The 22,863-nt window shown below is 34.9% G+C and overlaps 1 protein-coding gene and 1 pseudogene across 1 annotated transcript; both read left to right on the forward strand.

Moving 5' to 3' along the window:
• The first annotated feature begins 2,160 nt into the window (after positions 1 to 2,160).
• Positions 2,161 to 3,122, forward strand: LOC131078754 (MLO-like protein 4; annotated as a pseudogene).
• A 7,353-nt stretch (positions 3,123 to 10,475) lies between these two features.
• LOC131078740 (MLO-like protein 4) lies at positions 10,476 to 11,262 on the forward strand. The gene has a single exon (XM_058016508.2). It carries the CDS (start codon positions 10,723 to 10,725, stop codon positions 11,260 to 11,262), a length of 540 nt encoding a protein of 179 aa, XP_057872491.1. The 5' UTR covers positions 10,476 to 10,722.
• Positions 11,263 to 22,863: the final 11,601 nt, after the last annotated feature.

Genomic DNA, 22,863 nt, shown 5'->3' on the forward strand with positions numbered 1-22,863 from the left:
CACCAATTACTATAAAGATAGTCTAATCATCATGAAATACTATAAAGCTAGTCTAATCATTAGGATAAGCCTTACAAGACTCAAAATTTATGATCTAGTCACCTCCTAGTATTCCTAAATATGACTAACCCTTACACATGAGTAGACATCAAAGTCTAAAGCAACACATGTTTTTAGTATCCACAATCATCTAGATCAACCATGTGGATTTTAGAACATTCATGTGCATTTTACAAAATGCAAATCAATTTTAAGGAACACAAATTCAACCTATAAAAGGTCTATAACTATTCAAAATTTGAAATAACAAAAAATGTAGAACATCTTTTTTCTAGACTAGATGACCAGATTCCCCATACCAACAAATATTCTTCATTGTAGTTCAAAAAAGTTACATACCTAATCCTTATATGTGTTGTAATATTTATAATTTTCAAAGTTTAATTGAAATTGTACTCAAGTTAATTTAAACTTCAATTTGTTCACCTTCATTTAATTATCCTTAAGTTATGCTCTCACATGCATTCATTTAATTAGCCTTGAATAATAAGAAATGAATTTTAATCTTGACACTAACTAAACAAGCCTTTTAGGGAACTCTAAAAGATAATTCTTACATATGTGGCATAGTCTTCCATACGTTTGATCTGAGGTTAGTATATTATGCTAGTTTATAATTTCTCATTGTCTTAAAGATGACTTATCTTGACTATTAAATATTTTAGTTTTCTTTTGTAGATTTATAGGAAGAGTAGAAACCACATAAACAAATTGATTTTTCTCTTAAAATAATTTGTTTATCCAATAGCCAGTAGGGGAGAGGAGCCACTACATGTGCACCCTAACTTCACGCTTCGCAAAATCATATGTGAATATTTCAAAAAAAATGAATTTTACACAGCATCTCATGTTGGGACTCATTAAATTTGAGGAATTTGAGAGGCCCATTTCAAAAAAATTCTCTGCATTTCCAAATGATCATAAAATGAGTCAGTTTGAATGGCCTAGTTAGAGAGAGGGTAAAATGGAGCTAGTTGATTTTCAAAGGGTAAGGCTTGGGAAATGTGTCCTACACTTTTCATTTGGCCTATGAAGTGTTATGAAACTCTCATTTTTCAGTTTGGATTAGTTTATCAGGTACCCATTTCAAGGGGTGAGCTGAAAGTGCATTTTAGGTGCACATGCAGATTTTATTGAGTAGCCTACTTTGAGCGCCTATATCTTTTGCCTTATTGATATTCATGATGAAATTAAAAATGGATTGAATTATATGCATAAAAGTGTGCCTCTATGCAAAATTTCAAGTCTTTATGAATCCATTTGCTCAGTTTAGCAAGCTCAATCTGGTTGCAGTTTGTGTTGTTTGACAAGTCCTTGTTTCAGTTGCTAGTCGGAGCCTCGCTTTGCACTTTTGTAAAAGATGCCTCGGTGAATGTCATGTTAGAATTTTTTTTCCAGGCTATTGTTGATATAAATGACAAACTATATTTCTAGTTTCAAGCTCCTGCCAATCCGTTTGATCGGTTTTCAAAAGGGTTTCTTGAGCAACCTTATTTAGTGATCCGTACTTACAGTGCTACATCAGTTAAAGTGGCTATTTTCATGAGCGCACCATTCACACCCAGTTAGCTTTCCGATTGAATTGAATTTTCTAAGATTTGATATGTACTTCAAGGTACTTATGCCTCAGTTTTGAGGGTCTATGGAGATCGTTTGATATTTTTAAGAAATGCATCATGAGTTGCCCATGCATTGACTTCATCAGGTCCGCAGTGCCGACAAAGCTAGTTGGTCATCTTTGACCATTAATATCTCTTCACTCGAGATTCATCTTGTAAAAACCTCTTGGTAGAGTTCATGTTTGTATATCAGAGTACATGCCTATCAGTTTGCAAGGTCTAGAAAGGTGTTTTGACTAGTTTGAAAATTACGTCTTTGAGATTAAATGCGAAAATGTGGCGCAAGCACCTAAAAGTCGCAAAACTCAGTTTGATGATCTGAAAATGGTGCCGATCGATTCTGAAGGTATGTTTAAGGTTGCTGAGGCATTTCGAAGGTCAGTTGCATGAAAACGAAATTTTTTTTAGTTGGACCCACTTTGGGGCCCGACCTGACTCATGCTCGTGTATTGATTTTGTTGGCAAATTGGTTTATTAAGAGATGATTTCGTTTCATTATGTGGGCATTAGCTGGCCACTTTGGGGATATGCAATTATTTGCATTTTCTTCAATCTGCATGGATTGAACTTCTACTTCTGGATATCATTCATCCCCGTGATGTTGATCCTGTTCTTCGACACGAAACTTCAACATGTGATCGCAAAACTCGCTTTGGATAATGCAGCTATGGATACAATTGTAGGGACTCAATTAAAGCCCCGTGATGAGCTTTTCTGGTTTGGTAAACCTCAACTTTTTTTGTGGTCAATTAAGTTCATTTCATTTCAGAATGCTTTTGAAATGACAACATTTGTCTAGTCTTGGTGGGAAATCAAGGCACCTACTTGTTTCGTGAAGAATAGTGCATTTGTTTTCACACGTCTAATTTCTGGGGTACTAGGTCAATTCTAGTGCAGCTATGGCATCCTTTCCCTTTACGCCATTGTCACACAGATTGGCTCCCGCTATAAGAAGGCCTTGATTAGAGAGGAGATAAGAGAATCCCTTCATGGTTGGCGAAAGCGAGTGAAGGAGAAAGCAAAGCATGAATCCTTGCATCCATCTTCAACACCTGCAAAATTAAAAAAATCTTTGAAGTCTGGTACCAGGGACAAAGATGAAAGTGGTATTGAATCAACTACATATTCTCTTTCACAGAGCCCCCAGAATGTGACGGAGAGATGTAGAAGCCTACCAAGAGAGATATCCATAACTTGCCAAACAGAGAACACGAGGAGCATTCTATTCATGAGGAAGTTCAGCAAGAAGAAGATTTGGGCTAACATTCTTCTGTATATTATTGTATTGCAAAAAATAATGCATTGCCATTTGAAGCAAATGTAATGGATGGTGACGACACTGATGAGGATTCAATAGACAAGCATCTACTTGGCTCTGGTTCATCAAACAATGGATTGGCATTTGAATTGGGTGTTTTGGATGATGATAACATTGATGAGTAGCATCTTCTCAACCCCTCTAAAATTCCCTAAGTTTCTCTAACGTTGAATATGCCAAGCCCCTTCTCCTATGCAATGGCCAAAGGGCAGTATTGAAACCTCACACAGGTGCAATCTGCAGTAGCACTGGTGAATGAGAGTGTAAAGTGCAAAAGTAAAGATCCACGCCCAGCTAGCATTTCTCCTCCATGTCGTGAGCTCCTGCATGGTGGTTATATTGTAGGAAGTGACAATGCAATTTCCAAACAAATGTAATTCAATTGGTGCAGAGGTCATTTCAAAAATTCCATGCAAAGACAAAGGCGCCATTAGAAAGTCTTCAGAAATGCAATTCTAGGCAAAATACATTATCCCACATTGACTGGGTGGGGGTCATTTTTGATGTTTAAATGTAACGCTTCACACTAGTATAATGTCAAAGCTCAAAGGCTTTTGACACAAGGTGTCGGTTGGGCGCCAAGGCGGACCCCACTCGCGTGGGTACGTTTCCTATGGCGACCAGGTGGACCCCACCCACGCGAGCATGGTTCCCGAGGAAAATTTTGCAGAGAACGAATGGGTTAAAGATCATGCAAGTTCAGAGATGATCGACGACTGGTGTTGTTTCGCAAAGCAGAAATGAACGCCAGTTAAGCATCGCGAAGTGGCGAAAAGCTTAATGAGTTAGAAAGTTCCATGAAGATCAATGAAGTGCATTGTTTCGTGAAGCAGAGATGCTCACCAGTTAAGCATCGCAAAACAATGAAGAGTTAAAGAGCATGTAGGTTCAGTGAGATCTGATGGTGCACGTGATTTCGTGAGGCAAAGATGCATGCCCGTAACCCTTCGCAAAATGGCAAAAGGTGATGTGGCAGGTCCAAGTGGAGGTCCAGCTCACAGGTCCCGCTGACGTGGCGATGACATGCCGATGATGTGGCGATGACATGGCGGACAGGTGGCGACAAGCAAGCAGTCCAGTGCCGATCCGGGTGGCCGACAAGTGGCAGAAAGATGATGTGTCATCCTAGGTGGCACCCAGTGGACCCCATCAGTGAATCATAAGCCGCCACGTGGCAGGGCATCAGGCCAAAAAATGGATTGAAAAATCAAAATTAAATATATTGTGTAGACTATAATGTAAAATGCAAAAACTTAAATGATGGTCTGCATTCCAAGTTTAATTCACCTAAGAGGTTATTTTTGTCTGAAATAGCAAGTATTATATATAACCGAAAAGCTCTTGCAATGAGGAATGTGGTTAGGGAATTAGTTTTAGCAGATCTAGGATATTTTGAGAGCAGTTTCCACGCGAAGGAGAAAGGAAAATATTCAGTTGGAGAAAGGGGACACTTGGCAGTGTGTTATGCAAACCTAATTTTTCTCCCTCCTCTTTTTATTCTATTTTCTTCTCAATTGTAAAGGTTCCAGAATTTTGGAGGAAGTGCTCCAGATTTCATGGCTTCTAGTTCTGAATTTCTTGACCCAAATTTGTAAAATTCTATGGATCTTTTTCAGGGTATAGAGGTTATAGTGCATTATTGGAGATGTTGTTTCTATTTGTAGGTCTTACTTGTGTCAGGAATGAGTAAATTCCACACAATATTGTCTCTAGGCATGTATTTCATTGCTATAAATTGAATCCTCAAGGAGGATGGAATTTGTCAATTTCAAGGAGATTGTGTGATTGTTTGTAGGTATCCTTCAATGAAGGTTTTAAATTATGTAATCAGTCATGAATAAATGGAATATGTGTCCCAGATCTGATAATTTTGTGAATGAATCAAGTAATGCATTAGCATTAGGTATTGATGCAGGAATATTGTTTGAGGAAAACAAATTTGTAGCTAGGATACACATTTACAGTTCTGTGTGTGACTCTGTTGCCCAATGAACAAGGCACTGGTCTTTGAAAGATTTGGGGATAGTTTTAGATTTACAAATTAAAAAAAAATCTATTTCCCTTTATGTTTAGGGGTTTGTGTTCTTTTCATTCCAAGCTTTGTTTTCATCTATGGTTTATACATATTTAGCCAATTTGTAATGTGTTTCTAATTGGTTGGGTTTGTGGAATGATCTATCTGCTTATTGTTTGATGTTGCCATATGTCTGCAACTATTATATTTAATGCATCAAAAGGGTGTCCCCCCCTAGGTCTAGTAGAACCTGAAGTGCAGGAGGATCAATTAGGGTCCTATGTTATGTTGTCCAAGTCCTGATGTGTTCTATAGAGTGAAATTGGCCATTTCATAGAAGGATTGCAGGTGAACTTGGGTTAATCAGTTTTTGATGAACAACAAAAATGGCGACTCTGTTGGGGACTAAATGGATTTAAATGTTTGATTGATAAGGTTAGAAGTTGAATTTATTCCTCGTCCTGTCAATTTCATATCCAGCCAGTCTGTCCATTAAGAATGCACAGAGTCTAAAATGTCTTTTATGGTTGAGGGATTTAGTATTATGTTTTGAGATTGTAATGGTGTTGTCTGCTATCAGAGAAAATTCCTTGTGAAGAATTGAAAAATATACATTGTTGAGAGTTGTAAGAAGTCCTTGGAGCTGTTTATAAATTCTTCCCAATGTCATAATTGGGTGGCGACTCTAGTCTCTGTACCGGTGCTTGCAGGAAGTTTGTATTCCAAGATTTTCACAAGATTAGTAGATAATCTGATGAGTCATAATAAGATGCAGATGATTAAATTAGTTGTATTCTCAGACATGGTGCCTTCATCATAAAAGCTTTAGAAGAAAAGTGTGGTAAAAGATTTCAGTTCATACATAAGTTTGATGCATTTTCCAGATTTGTGTTAAATAGCCTAGAGTGGATTTGTTGCTGCAAGATTGAAGGAGAAAATAGAGAATTAAATTTGTGTTGAATGGCATCCTGCTGTTCAAAATGTCCTCTATGCAAGAGGTGGCGACTCTGAGGTAAAAGACCATGCTGAAAGTTGAAGTTAATCTTCAAATTTACAAGAGTTTATGGCTACAAATTATCCAGGTACAGTCAGATATTTCAATACATTAAACGTATTTTGGGGTATCTGAAAAGAGCAAAATAGTTTCCCTATCTAGTGTTTTCCACTTTGTTGAAAGGGAAGAAGATAAAAAATATTTGCATATTGAAAGTATTGTTAAGTTTCAAAATCTTATATGTTTTCCTATGATATGCAAGTATCCATGAGTTTTATGTCAAAAAGTGAAGAAGATAAATCTGTAGCTTGACATATTTATAAGTTGTTGAATTTTTGGTGGGGTTGTGTATGAAGTTTGAGAAGTCACAATGTGTAGTCAATTATTTCAGCCCCAATCTTATTCACATATAGCCATGCCTAGTGAAATGTCACAACCATGTAATAGGAAAAGTTTCCGTATGAAGTATTATGCTGCTCTAAATTTCAAAGATATCTCAGGTTACCCAAATCTCATACCCACAGAAATTAGAAAGTATTTGCCAATATTCAGTGGGAAGAAATCAGAATCAGCATGTCAACATGTGGAAAGATTTTCAGATTTGATGGGAGAGTTTGAAGTTTGTCAGGAAGATGTGTGCATGAAGTTATTTGTCCAGTCATTGAAAGCAGATGCAAGGGATTGGTTCTCTTTCTTGCCAACAAATTGTATTTCCTCATGGGAAGAATTAATTTCAGATTTCATTGACCAATTTGCTGAAAAGGTGAGTGATTATGACATTCTGAGAGAATTCACATACATACGAATCAGGGAAGATGAATTGGTACCAACATTTAATATTAGGTTTTCACAAACATTGTCTAAAATTTCCAACAAGTATAAGTTCGATGATAAAGTATGTCTGGATATTTATATGAGTGCTTTTGGCAAGAAGATGGGTTTCTTATTGAGAAACAAAGAACCCAAAACTTTGCATGAAGCTTTTAACACAACTAGGGACATTGAAAATAACTTGAAATTCAGGATCTCAAAGAGATTTGTGTCTGTTGTTGTTTCTTGCCAAAACACCTTCAATGGTGAAATACCATGTGAAGCCAAGCAAAACATTCCTTGTCAAAATATGTTAAGCCCTGCTGTTCCAAATGGCTTCCCTGATATATGTGAGTTAAATTTAAATGAGAGTCAAGAATCTTTGTTGTCAATGCTAGTTGTCTCTCACAGTAATGATGGAATGATCAGTGGGAAATTTTGTGACAATGCTGATACAAAGATAGATATATATAAAGGATATGTACCATTTGATTTGTACGCCGGTTATGCTGATTTTGTGGCTGCAAATTATGAAGTAAATCATGCATCTCTCAAGGTTAATAATAATGAAATTAATGAGGATGATGACCATAGATCTTTACACGTTGTTGATGTATTTGATGTTGAAGTACCAAATACTGAGGGATCACCAAATGTTGCTGATTATGCAAGTGAGGATGTGCAATATGATGTAAATCAGATTTTGATTAAGTCCGATAAAACTAAAAATGAAATTGTGGATGATGTCGATAGTGTTTTCAATGCAAGTATACCTAGTGATGAATGTGTTTCAGAATGGAGTGGTGTTGCTGATTATGAGAACACTGAGTTCGATTTTCAGCACCTTGAAGGTATACAAATGAACAATGAAGATCAATTTCAGAATGCGAATGATCTTGGCACAAGTTCTTCATCTTCTTATGATCAGCAAATGAATGTCAGTTATGCAGCTGAGGATACCTATGAGAGTTTTTATTATTCATCTGGTGAAGGTGATGTAAGAGGAGACCAAGTTATACACCTCAATCATGAATCTAAATTTGAAAGTATTTTTGAAGATAAAAATATATGTGACAATGCGGATAATGTTTTATTTTCATATTTAAGTGAACCTATATTTGAAAGTTTTCAAAATTTGAAGTACCATGAAGAGAATGTGAATGTTGATGGTATGCTTGAACCGGATATGGAGTTCTTTGCCTTTGATACGAATGTTCATAGTGTTGACCTCATTGATGAAAATGCTGAAATTTCCCCTTGTGTTAAACAAATTTTTAATGCTAATGAAGTTCTGAATAGCAGTAACATGTGTTGCAAAATTTTACTTCATGATGAAGATAAGAGGCATGGGTTGTGTGATGATTACTTCAGACCACAAATGGAAGTTTTTTAGGTGGATGTAAGTGTGAATGAGAAAGACTTAGCTGAGGATTTGCTTCAGCCAGAGGTATGCATTCTTTTCCATGAATGAGATATTGAGAATGCAGATGTATTGAGTTTGATAAACAAAGACAGTATACAGTGTGATCAGCATAGTGAAGTATCACATCTTGATCAAAATATTTATGTTCCTTGTTTGCATCAGTTGGTTGTTAATGTCCCTCATTCTATGAATGTAAATGATAACAAGGTGAGTGCTAATGAGAACTACAGTGGTGAGAATGAATGTTTCATTTTTTAAATTTAGCATGATGATGCCCTTGCAAATGATGGAGTTGATTGGGCTAGTGAAATGTATTGCAGCTTGTGGGAAGGCCTCTATAGTGTTGTGTCTCATGATTTTACTTTTGTTGAAGTAGTGTGTGATTATAAAGTTCAAAATCAGGCAAAAGGTGTGCACACCAGCTATTACAGTAATGAGACAAAAGGGGTTGATTATAAGGATTATATTCAGTTGTTGTTGAAAGGTACCTTTGTTTGGATCATGATGTCAGGCGATGCGAATCAGATTTTTGATAGAGGTAAATGCTAAGATTTGTTTGGGGCAGCTTATAATCAGTCATAAGTGTGTTTGTATATCTTGTACAGTTGCTTTGATTCAGTTGCGTGGTTTTCAATAAAGTGCCCTACTTCTTGGGTAGAATACGAAGCCTTTTTCTTTTGAGAAGAGAAGAGAAGTGATCCATTTTTGGGTGGTCTGCTTAACCGTAGATTCTGGATTCTTGTGTTGATCTTGCAATCAACCATCCCCAGTTAGATTCACTGTTGGTGCTCATTAAATTTAAGGAATTTGAGAGGCCCATTTCAAAATTTTACTCTGCATTTCCAAATGATCATAAAATGAGTCAGTTTGAATGGCCTAGTTAGAGAGAGGATAAAATGGAGCCAGTTGATTTTCAAAGGGTCGGGCTTGGGAAATGTGTCCTACACTTTTCATTTGGCCTATGAAGTGTTGAACAACTCTTAGTTTTCAGGTTGGATTACTTTATCAGGTACTCATTTCAAGGGGTGAGATAAAAGTGCATTTTAGGTGCAAATGCAGATTTTATTGAGTAGCCTACTTTGTGTGCCTATATCTTTGGCCATGTTAACAGTCATGGTGAAATTCAAAATGTATTGAATTCTATGCATAAAAGTGTGCATCTGTTCAAAATTTCAAGTCTTTATGAATCCATTTGCTCAGTTAGGCAAGCTCAATCCATTTGCAGTTTGTGTTGTTTGACAAGTCCTTGTTTCAGCTGCTAGTCGGAGCCTCACTTTGCACTTTTGTAAAAGATGCCCCCGTGAATGTCATGTTAGACTATTTTTTCTGGGCTATTGCTGATATAAATGACAGGCTATGTTTCCAGTTTCAAGCTCCTACCAATCCATTTGATCGGTTTTCAAAAGCGTTTCTTGAGCCACCTTATTCAGTGATCCGTACTTTCAGTGCTACATCAGTTAAAGTGGCTATTTTCATGAGCGCACCATTCGCACCCAGTTAGCTTTCCGGTCGAACTAATTTTTATAAGATTTGATATGTACTTCAAGGTACCTATGCATCAGATTTGAGGGTCTGCGGAGATCACTTGATATTTTTAAGAAAGACATCATGAGTTGCCTACGCATTGACTTCATCAGGTCCGCAGTGCCGACAAAGCCAGTTGCTCATCTTTGACCATTAATATCTCTTCACTCAGGATTCATCTTTAAAAACCGCTTGGTAGAGTTCATGTTTGTATATCAAAGTACATGCCTGTCAATTTGCAAGGTCCAGAAAGGTGTTTTGACCAGTTTGAAAATTACTTCTTTGCAATTAAATGCGAAAATGTGGTGCAAGTGCTTGAAAGTCGCAAAACTCAGTTTGATGATCTGAAAATGGTGTCGATCGATTCCAGAGGTATTTTTAAGGTTGTCAAGGCATTTCAAAGGTCAGTTGCATGAAAATGAAATTTTTTTTAGTCGGACCCACTTTGGGGCCTGACCTGGCTCATGCTCGTGCATTGATTTTGTTAGCAAATTGGTTTATTAAGAGATTATTTTGTTTCATTATGTGGGCATTAGCTGGACACTTTGGGGATATGCAATTATCTGTATTTTCTTCAATCTGCATGGATTGAACTTCTACTTCTGGATATCATTCATCCTTGCGCTGTTGATCTTGTTCATCGGCATGAAACTTCAACATGTGATCGCAAAACTCGCTTTGGATAATGCAGCTACGGATGCGGCTGTAGGGACTCAATTAAAGCCCCGTCATGAGATTTTCTAGTTTGGTAAACCTCAACTTTTTTTGTGGTTGATTCAGTTCATTTCATTTCAGAATGCTTTTGAACTGGCAGCATTTGTCTAGTCTTGGTGGGAAATCAAGGCACCTACTTGTTTCATGAAGAATAGTGCATTTATTTTCACATGTTTGATTTCTGGGGTATTAGTTCAATTTTGGTGCAGCTATGGCATCCTTCCCCTTTAAGCCATTGTCACAGAGATGGGCTCCTGCTACAAGAAGGCCTTGATTAGAGAGGAGATAAGAGAATCCCTTCATGGTTGGCGAAAGCGAGTGAAGGAGAAAGCAAAGCGTGAATCCTTGCATCCATCTTCAACATCTACAAAATTAGAAAATGCTTTGAAGTTTGGTAGCAGGGACAAAGATGAAAGTGGTATTGAATCAATTGTATATTCTCTTTCACAGAGCCCCCAGAATGTGACGGAGAGATGTAGAAGCCTACCAAGAGAGATATCCATAACTTGCCAAACAGAGAACACGGGGGAGGATTCTATTCATGAGGATGTTCAGCAAGAAGAAGATTTGGGCTCACATTCTTCTGTATATTCTTGTACTGCAGAAAATAGTGCATTGCCATTTGAAGCAAATGTAATGGATGGTGACGACACTAATGAGGATTCAACAGACAAGCATCTCCTTGGCTCTGGTTCATCAAACAATGGATTGGCATTTGAATTGGGTTTTTTGGATGATGATAACATTGATGAGCAGCATCTTCTCGACCCCTCTAAAATTCCCTAAGTTTCTCTAACCTTGAATATGCCAAGCCCCTTCTCCTGCGCAATGACCAAAGGGCAGTGTTGAAACCTCACGCAGGTGCAATTTGCAATAGCACTGGTGAATGAGAGTGTAAAGTGTAGAAGTAAAGATCCACGCCTAGCTAGCATTTCTCCTCTATGCTGTGAGCTCCTACATGGTGGTTGTATTGTAGGAAGTGACAATGCAATTTCCAAACAAATGTAATTCAGCTGGTGCAGAGGTCATTTCAAAAATTCCATGTAAAGACAAAGGCGCCATTAGAAAGTCTTCAGAAATGCAATTCTCGGCAAAACACATTATCCCACATTGACTGGGTGGGGGTCATTTTTGATGTTTAAATGTAATGCTTCAAACTAGTATAATGTCAAAGCTCAAAGGCTTTTGACACAAGGTCCGAGTTGGGCCCCAAGGCGAACCCCACGCACTCGGGTACGCTTCCTGAGATGACCAAGTGGCGACCAAGCAGACCCCACCCACTCGGGCATGGTTTCTAAGGCAAATTTTGCAGAGAACGGATGGGTCAAAGATCATGCAAGTTCAGAGATGATCGACGATTGGTGTTGTTTCACGAAGCAGAAATGAACGCCAGTTAAGCATCGCGAAGTGGTGAAAAGCTTAATGAGTGAACAAGCTCCATGAAGATCAACGAAGCGCGTTGTTTTGCGAAGCAGAGGTTTCGTGAGGCAAAGATGTATGCCCATTACCCTTTGCGAAATGGTGAAAGGTGACGTGGCAGGTCCAAGTGGAGGTCTGGCTCGCGGGTCCTGCCGATGTGGTGATGATGTGTCGATGATGTGGTGATGACATGGCGGATAGGTGGCGACAAGCAAGTAGTCTAGTGGCGATCCGAGTGGCCGACAAGTGGTGGAAAGATGATGTGTCATCCTAGGTGGCACCCAATGGACCCCATCAACAAATCATAAGCCACCACGTGGCAGGGCGTCATGCCAAAAAATGGATTGAAAAATAAAAAATAAATATATAGTGCAGACTATAATGTAAAATGCAAAAATTTAAATGATGGTCTGCATTCCAAGTTTAATTCGCCTGAGAGGTTATTTTTGCCCGAAATAGCAAGTATTATATATCACTAGAAAGCTCTCAAAATGAGGAATGCAGTTCTGGAATTAGTTTTAGCAGATCTGAAATATTTTGAGAGCAGTTTCCACAGGAAGGAGAAAGGAAAATATTCAGTTGGAGAAAGGGGACACTTGGCAATTTGTTATGCAAACCTAATTTTTCTCCCTCCTCTTTTTATTCTATTTTCTTCTCAATTGTAAAGGTTCCAGAATTTTGGAGGAAGTGCTCCAGATTACATGGCTTCCAGTTCTGAATTTCTTGACCCAAATTTGTAAAATTCTATGGATCTTTTAAGGGTATAGAGGTTACAGTGCAGTATTGGAGATGTTTTTTCTAGTTGCAGGTCTTACTTGTGTCAGGAATGAGTAAATTCCACACAATATTGTCTCTAGGCATGTATTTCATTGTTATAAATTGAATCCTCAAGAAGGATGGAATTTGTCAATTTCAAGGAGATTGTGTGATTCTTTGTAGGTATCCTTCAATGAAGGTTTTAAATTTTGTAATCAGTCATGAATAAATGGAATATGTGTCCCAGATCTGATAATTTTGTGAATGAATCAAGTAATGCATTTGTATAAGGTATTGATGCAGGAATATTATTTAAGGAAAACAAATGTGTAGCTAGGATACACATTTATAGTTTTGTGTGTGACCTTGTTGCCCAATGAACAAGGCACTGGTCTTTGAAAGATTTGGGGATAGTTTCAGATTTACAAATTTAAAGAAAAAACTATTTCCCTTTATGTTTAGGGGTTTGTGTTCTTTTCATTCCAAGCTCTGTTTTCATCTATGGTTTATACAGATTTAGCCAATCTGTAGTGTGTTTCTAATTGGTTGAATTTGTGGAATGATCTATCTTCTTATTGTTTGATGTTGCCATATGTCTGTAACTATTGTATTTAATGCATCAAAAGGGTGTCCCCCCCTAGGTCTAGCAGAACCTGAAGTGCAGGAGGATCAATTAGGGTCATATGTTATGTTGTCCAAGTCCTGATGTGTTCTGTAGAGTGAAATTGGCCATTTCATAGAAGGATTACAGGTGAACTTGGGTTAATGAATTTTGATGAACAACATCTTACTTGTCAAGTCCCCTACTCAGAAACAAAATATCAAGTCCATATGGTCAAATATGATGCCACATCAGCATGGATTTTTATGAAGGTGTCCAAAATGGTCCTAATTTGTCATAAGATCCATAGGTGTACACAAAGTCTTGTTTACTTGTGCACTGATGTGGCATCACATCATTGGCTTTCTTTTATAAATTTAGAGGTACTTTTTGGGGATAAGCATTGACATGACATTTTTAGGGCACCACTATTACTCTAAAAGTGTCTATGTACTATAACATGCATTCATACCCCTATCACCTACTGGTCCCTCTCCCCTACTTGACTTTGTAAAAACACCTACATAAATAGTTGTTTATGTTGTTCAGTTAGTTGTAGAATTTTTCTCTCATAAGGTTAATTTTTTTAACATAGCTTTATTGGAATCATAGATTAAAGTTGGTAAGATTGGAAATGATTTTTGAAGGCTCGAGTATTTAAACCTGCTTTAAGATTATTTTAAGAAGACAAAAAATATATAAGAAAACACAAGAGTAGAAAAAATATTAAGTTTAGAAGGCATTTAATGTTTAATGAAAATGGAAGTTTCTAGTAAAATATCTTGTTAAGGATCATCTTTAGTTTTGATTGTGAGCCTCACATTATCATCTTTCATATATATAAATTTGGAAGATCCATCTCCAAACTATAAAAATCTTAGATGAAATTTTGGATGTCTCATTTGTATGGTGTCTATTAACATTAATCTAGAACACTAATGGGAAAGATCTCTTAGTGGATTGAAAATCCTATGTTCATAACTATAATCTCACTATGATGCAAGTGAAAAATGCTAACTTTTGAACCACTCAATAAAGATAATCCCACCATCATATAGCACAACAAAATTTTACAAATTAACCACAACCAACCATAACAACAGTAGATGGATGAATCTAAACTAGTATTTAAGGAGCTTAAGAGCATAATTGATCATAATAATAAGCTTTAGAAATATAAAAATTCTCTTCGTTATTTATCATTTAGAAACTTAATAATGAATATATTTTGGAGCACTAGATGAGATGAATGAACTTTTTTACTATCTAAGAGTGTATTTGCAAGATTGACAACTTGAAAAGGAAGGTTAACTAGATAATAGGACTAAAAGTCCTAGTAGAATGAGAATATTAGAAAAATATATAAAAATCTTTATTTTTTCAAATGAATAACAAGATCGTTTGCTGGTAACATTCAAAGAAGATATTATTGCAAGCCTTAATCGCTAGTAATTTTATTTTCCATCTAAGTTTGTTGAGGGAGGTAGTGGGTATAGAGAGGATAATAAAATGTAGGGCTAAGGAAAATTAACAAAACAAAAATAGATGTTTAGAAAATTAAATTATCTTTGTAAAATGGGGAGCATAAAAGGACTAGTTATACGAAACAAAGATTGTCACTTCTAGGAAATTGGTAATGTAAAATTTTGCATGCCAAAAGTTGGCCTTGGATAGTAACCATAGATTTCAAGAGAATGCTCCTTATCTCATTCAATTTAGTGGAAGGAAAGGATTATGTCTATATAAGATTTAATCTCTCATTTATAGGGTATGCAAGAAGAATTCCTATGTAAAGAACTCTTACAAGGAAATGGATGGCGTTATATTGCTAGTATAAATGGAGAGATTAAGCTACATTCATGTGGGAAGGAGAGATTGCAATTAGATCTAAGAGTGGATAAATCATCTCTTTACATTATGATCATCCTTCTAGCTCATTTTATAAAATTTCCATAACTCCACAAAGTTTAGCACACATTTCTTGATAAATTTATAACCCTTTAAACACATGGTAAGATTAACTGTTTTATTTTATAACTATATCTTTCTATTCTAACACATAGGTAAAGTTAATAAAAAAAACTTAGTCCATTTCTAATAGAATTGGATTACCAAAATGAAAGAGTTGAATTAGCCAACCATGTCTGAACTAAATATGTATCACCCATTTAAAGGTAAATCTTAAAGGATTTAAAATATCTCTACCTTGCCACTAAATTGAGACCCAAGATTTAGAGGCTATGAGTATATCTATTTTAAAAGTGAATAAATCCTTATAAGGAGGCAATCCTTGGAGCACTCTTATTATCATTTCTATGTAATAAGACATTCTCCTCAATTGTACATGAATTGATAGTTGAACTAAATGTTAATATCCATTTCTTGTTTCCCCATTTGTCCCATAAGAAACCTACGCTAATATTGTTGAGGATAAATTTATATGATTTACAAGGAATACGACATGACAAAGTGTACATATGGTTCGTTACAAGAATTTTATTAGAAACTTGAATTTTGTTAAAAAAAAATTGAGAATTATTTGTTTCTCCACAATAGTAATTTAATTTGTGATTTTTGCAGGTACAATTTGCACATATGTATCTATAATTGAAACTTATAGAACTAAATTTATGCATACATATCTTGAGATATATTCATATTTCAGTCACTATCATTCTAGGGAAATCAACTCTAGAGGTATTCTATGAAAGGTCATAAAGTACTTTAATTTAATCATTGATTGTTGTGAATAAAAAGAAACACAATGCACACATAAAGTCATGATCATAATATGATACAAGCAAGGCATGTACATATTGATTACTTATGTTATAAATCATTATAAATAGCTATAAATATATTTTTAAGTATATTCAAATTGATTGAAAAGGATAAGGCAATATATGATGTAAGTCCATTTTCATTGTCATGTTGTTTTGTAATGATATATTGGTTGTTTAATGTTTTAATTTCAGTAATTACATACTAACCAAGATAGTAATTTGAGTACTTGAATAAAGTTAACTTTGAGTGGTCATAAATTTTTAGAAATTTCCAATATTTTAAACAGGATTATAACTATGATGTTTCTCTTATTGCTCATTTTTAGCTTTATTCATGGAGTCATTTTCTATTGTTTAATTTAGATTCTATTTATTTATTCTCATTCTTATTATTTGGTTGTCTTGGTGTAATATAATTTTTCATAGAAATGTGAGGAGGTCTATAGAAGAAATCAATTATAATGAAATATTAGTGGATAGCTTAATTCAAAAGGAAAAAAATGAAACATAAATATTCCAATTCACAATCAAATAGAGAGGAATAATTTATCAATAATGTGATAATTCTATGTAAAATAAAGAGGTACCATTTGATGTTATAAATAGCAGTGCTAATAATGAAATTCCTAAAACTAGACAGAGGAAACACATAAAACAATTTTACCTAGAATCGATTCAGAAGGTTTCTTATTCTAAAGTCGAGCAGTTACTTTGAAGAGGGGGAATTAACATTCAGAGGGAGTTTGACAAATCAACGGAGGTAACCCTGGACGAGGAGGTTAGTATTTTGATGCTAGTTGAGGGGTGAAGATGAAATAGTCTATGTTAACAACCTCTAGATGTTCTAACTACTTGTAGTTAAATTACTTAATATTTATAGTTTAATATCAGAACTATAGGGATGAAGTATTTGTTTATGTCATGTTTGAAGCACAATTAGTTATGCAATGACTGAATAATGTCAAACAAAGATATGGTGGGTCATATATTGGGTTGTGTGATGACACAATGACTTTCTCATATTATAAGTTGTGTGTACCCTCTCTTTAAACAATGGGATTAGAATGGGTGAATTTTTGGGGATCTACCATCTATATTGCATAGGTTGAAGCAACCTCTATAGCCTCATGATTCACTTAAAATCCATTTAATTTAAATTCGTCCACACTCATTTAATAGTCATAGTAAAGGAGAACTTAAGGATGCTCCTTATGCTTGATGGCTAAACATAGAGGGATGGGCATGATGTTCTTAATTTTTTTACTAATATCTACATTGGATTCTCTAATCTTATTAAATTTGACCGTGATCATTCATCCTTTCTTCAAAAATGGTGGGTTTTAAAGATCACATGCGTCATTTAGGGTTGTAAAAATTCAACATGAAGCTACTAAATATTACATGAATTTAATAAGCTATGGAAACTAAAAATGAATTTTAAAGGTTTTATATATATTAATTGTGCTATTAATACTAAACACAATGCTACCAAATATTCTAGATCACTTTGATTGGTTTGCATAGTACCTTGTATAATGTACTCTAAATAAACTATGTCAACATGATAGGTGTGAATGTGAGGGTTAACAGATACTAAGCAAGAAAGAAAATAACATAGTCAAAGGAGAAAGAAAGGCACACAAAGCCATCAAATCACTATAGAAGATCAATTCATTAGAAACAATCTCAATCTCAAGTTCATATGCTTATGGGTAAAAGTTATGAGTTTGGGTAGTCAAAATAATTATCTTATTAACAAAATGTTTGGGATTTGATAGAGAATGAAATTGTAGAACTCGAAGATCAAGAAATCTATTAATTATTTAAATCAAATTAAAGAAATTTTTAATACTTTATTTTAGAATTGCAAAAAAGTATGAAACTAGAAATGATGTTAAATTATCATTTTTAACAATTTTCTAGAAGAATAAATGAATTTAAAAACGACCACTAGGTCATGAAGTGAATGGACTTGAAGACAATATATTAAATTAAATAAATCTCTTCATGGTATCAAACAAACACTAAGAGCATCATATAGTGAAATTTTTTAATAACCCTCATTAAATATTTATAGCAGATTTAAAGAACTTTTTAATAATTTATTTTAGATTTGCAAAAATGGAGGAAACTAGCAAATCACAAAAATGAAACATTCTTTAGATCACAAAAAACTTAAACACCATTGAAATATCAAGCTCCAAAATGTCTTAAAATAGAAAATAATCAGCAACATATGATGTTATTATCAATAACACAAACTGAAATTAAATTCTAAAATGTTCAATTCTAAATCTTGAAGCAACACCTACAAACTTTTACAAAGATGTGCAACTATGGAGCATGAAGTAAAAATGCAACACCTAAGTGAGATTTCTCCTAGAGATTTCTTGGACCCACTGCTCTAAGTCTCTAACCTCCCTATTTTATTAGTGATAAGAGATCAATTCTTCATTAGTTTATAGCAATGTTTGAAGAAAACAACATAAGCTTGTTAGCAAACATGACATAGAACTAGAGAGTTTTGTTGTCTCAAATCAGATAAATATAGGCATGTTCAAACACAATCTTGGGTTCCCAAATCTAATGCTTAGGGGTAAATATTCTTGTAGTTCAATATTACAACATTATATTTATAACTATTGATTCTATCTCATTATTTAATAACTTTTATTTTCACTTCACAAGCCAAATTTAGCATTTCAAAACTCATGCGACCTTTAAGACTTTAGAAACATTTCAAATAGTATCTATAAATCCATAATTATAATTTAAATAATTCCTCTTGACAAGTAGACTTTGCCAATTTATTTGCAAGTCCTGATTTACTATTTGTAGATAACTAAGATTACTATAAATAGTAATTGCTAAATTTAGAAATGGGATGTGCCAAGTCCTCCCTTGAAAACATGAACTTCTCATTCTCAAGTAATGAATATTTGGATGATTAATAATTTTGGCCCTTCCCATGTTGCGTCCTCAATTGGTAAATATCTCCATTTGATCAAGTGTTCCTATGATACTTTTGTTTCTTAACTTCCTTTCCCTTATTTCCAAAATATCCTCAAAAATCAAAATTGATTTTCCTTCATCATCCAAGGGTGGTAACTTAGGTGAAACCACAAATTATTGTTTGAGCCACCTTCTTGAGACATGAAACATGAAAGAGATTGATGATGACAACTCTACATAGGCTACTTCTCTTACCTTCTTGATGATCTTGTAGGGCCCATAGAAGTTGGGTTGAAGCTTCTCTACTCCACTATTATTCAATGAAATTTCCTTATATTGTTGCAACCTTAGAAAAACCAAATCACCAACCTTGAAGACTCACTTTTTTCTCCTCTTATTTGTATACATTTTTTCATCTTGGGCATGATGGGAGTTATATTTGAGGGACCCCAAAATCCCTCAACTCTATTGAATAAAATCACTAGATGCAAGAACAATACTATCAAAAAATAATAAATCAACAAAAGAGACCATCATAACTATAAAGAGTTTTACAAGGAGACATATTGATAAACATGTGGTAGGAGGTATTTTAACAATACTCTCCTTGGTGCACCCACTTTATCCAATAACTTTTCTAATTTGAAATATAATTCCTCAAATATCCCTCTATTCATCTATGAACAATTTCTATTTTACAATCCAAGTTGATAATGTTAGGTCCTGGGGACAACTGAGAGGGGGGGTGAATCAGTTGTCTAATAAATTTAAACCAAAAGCAACTTAAACAACTTTAATACTTTATACCGGTAAACCAGTCTTTTATGCCGGTAGACAGTTCTATCAATTAATAGCAATACCGGTAAGATTTAATGCATGAAACAAAAAGAACAAAGTCATCCACAACACGTAACACCAGAAGTTATACATGGAAACCCTGTAAGGGGAAAAACCACGTTGGGAAACCTTCCCACAATCAGATGATACTACTGCAAATAGTAAGTGTATACAAATGAGGTCTTCACATGCAAAAAGGCCAAGCGCCTAGAACTCACTGCTCAATCACAAATGGGAGTCACACTGACTACAATTGGATGGTTAAATCCAATAAGAATGTACTGCTTAATTTAGCATCTTTCCATGTTGGATTCAGTACCGGTATAGTTATGATTGTCTTCACAAAACCCTCCTTCAATCTTCAAATGATGTCTTCATGTATAGCTCTACTTATTCTCGCATATACCTTCACACAACTCTTTTTCGTGTTCCACATCCGATCTTACAATTAAGATCTTTACATTTATACCATAACCTAAGATCAATTTTAGTAGGTCGGCTCTACAAGATATTACAATAAAAACATTTTATAAACAAAACAATATCCGATGCAATAACTGATTGAACATGTCGGCTTAATGCATTTACAACAATAATAAATAATCTCCATAGCATGTCATGCTGATCTGGAAAAGATAATCCTATCAGTGTATACCCTGGACCTATTTGTCGGTAATAGCAAATATGAAAATACAATTATTGCAATAAACCAATCTTCAAGACAAGGTGTCCAAAAGATGTCTTCGACATAACCATGTGTTTTCCATGCCATTCCAAGTGTCGGTGAACATTATATCCTGTCGATGTACCAGATATCAGTGACTGTGTACTTGCCGGTGAATGTTGTTGATTCTCCAAAGTGCCAGAGTTGATAGTGTTTAGTAGGTGTTGACATCAATTACAAAACCATACCAAAATACCAACAATCTCCCCCTTTGGCATTGATGGCAACACAAGATGGAAAAACCATCAAAGTGCCAAAACAAAAATACCAAAATAGAAATGCCAAATACCAAAAACCAATAATTTAAAAAAAAAATTATAACCAGAATTCAGATATGAATAGTCTCTCCTTAAAATAACAGTCTCTCCCCCTGAGAGTAAGATGTGTCTTCCTTGTGTTTTTCTTGTGTTTTTCCATACCAATCTCTCCCCCTTTGACATCAAATGCCAAAGTAAGAACATTTACAAAATACCAACTAATACAGTATACCAACTACTCCCCCTGAGAAGTAGCTTCCTCATCAAAGACCGAAGTAAAAGATTTTCTCTTGTTAATTCTATTGGTTGATGAAAAGATTCATCAACTTCCTAAGTCTCTACCAATGGGGGTATAACCCCAAAATGATCTCTGAGATATTCAAAAGTTGCCTTAGGCAGAGGTTTAGTAAAAATATCTGCAATCTGCTCTTTTGTATTCACATAAACCAGTTTTATCTCTTTTGCTTCAACTTTCTCCCTTAGAAAATTCAGTTTTATAGAAACATGTTTGGTTTTAGAGTGTAATACCGAGTTCTTAGATATATCAATTGCTGCAGTATTATCACAATAGATAGTTATAGGTTCCTTGCATTTTACCTTTATGTCCTTCAACATTTGTTTAAGCCATAATCCCTGTGTACAGTTTGTTGTTGCTGCAATATATTCTGATCCAGCTATTGATAAAGATGTAGAACTTTGTTTCTTGCTTAACCAAGAAATTAGTCTGTTTCCAAGAAAAAATGCTCCACCTGTGGTGCTCTTCCTATCATCCACATCTCCTGCCCAATTGCATCTGTGTATGCATATAATTCAAAGTTTTCATCTCTAGTATACCATAATCCAAGATTTGTAGTGCCTTAAGTACCGAAAAATCCTTTTTACTACTGATTCATGATTTTCTCTAGGATTACTCTAAAATCTTGAAACAATACATACTGCACTCATGATATCAGGTCTTGTTTGTGTCAAATACAGTAAACCTCCTATCATAGATTTATACCTAGTTGGATTAACAGGTGTAGATTCATCTCTTAGTGATAATTTGTCATTTGTAGTCATAGGTGTGCTTATCGGTTTAGAGTTTTCCAGTCCAAAATTCTTTAGTAATTCCTTCAAGTACTTAGATTGACTCAAGAATATACCTTTATCAGTTTGTGAGATCTACAATCCTAAAAAGAATTTTATTTCTCCAATCATAGACATTTCAAATTCTTGTTGCATTTCAATAGAAAAGTCTTCACATAATCCATTTTCTCCTCCAAAGATTATATCATCAACAAAAACTTCTATAACCAAGATGTCATCATTTGTCACCTTATAATATAAATTGTTGTTTGCAATACCTTTAGAAAAAACAATCTTCAAAAGATACTTATCTAACCTTGCATACCAACCTCGTGGAGCTTGCTTCAATCCATACAAGCCTTTCCTTAACCTGCAAACCATATCTTTGTCATCTATCAAAGAAAATCCATCAGGTTGTTCAATGTAGACTTCCTCTTCAAGATCTCCATTCATAAATGCACATTTAATATCTATTTGATAAACTTTGTAGTTCTTGTGTGCTGCAAAAGCTAAGAAGAATCTGATTGCCTCTATTCTAGCTACCGGTGCAAAGGTTTCATTATAATCAATTCCTTCTTTCTGAAAGTACCCCTTACACACTAGTCTTGCTTTATTTCTGATAACCTTACCATCTTCATTAATTTTGTTTCTGAATACCCATTTTGTTCCAATTACATTTTTATCTTTAGGTCGGGGAACTAATGTCCAAGTGTTATTCTTCTCAATTTGTTCTAATTCTTCTTCCATAGCTTTAATCTAGTGTTTATCTTCACATGCCTCATTAACAGATGATGGTTCAATTTGAGAAATAAGACATACCTCTTCATTTGCCAATCTTCCTCTTGTCATAACTTCTTTATACTTGTTTCCAATTATCTGGTCTTCAGAGTGATTCAGTCTTACATACCGGGGTGTCTTTGTTTGTTGTTGTTCCTCAGTCACAGTGGAATTTTCAGATGATACCAGTGTAACTGGATCTTCATTTTGTACCGG

The sequence above is a fragment of the Cryptomeria japonica genome, chromosome 7 (assembly GCF_030272615.1).
Source record: "Cryptomeria japonica chromosome 7, Sugi_1.0, whole genome shotgun sequence".
NCBI classification, from domain to species: domain Eukaryota; kingdom Viridiplantae; phylum Streptophyta; class Pinopsida; order Cupressales; family Cupressaceae; genus Cryptomeria; species Cryptomeria japonica.

Bases quoted from the DNA above. Each gene is read 5' to 3' on its own strand.
- LOC131078740 (XM_058016508.2), top strand. From the start codon at position 10,723: ATGGGCTCCTGCTACAAGAAGGCCTTGATTAGAGAGGAGATAAGAGAA.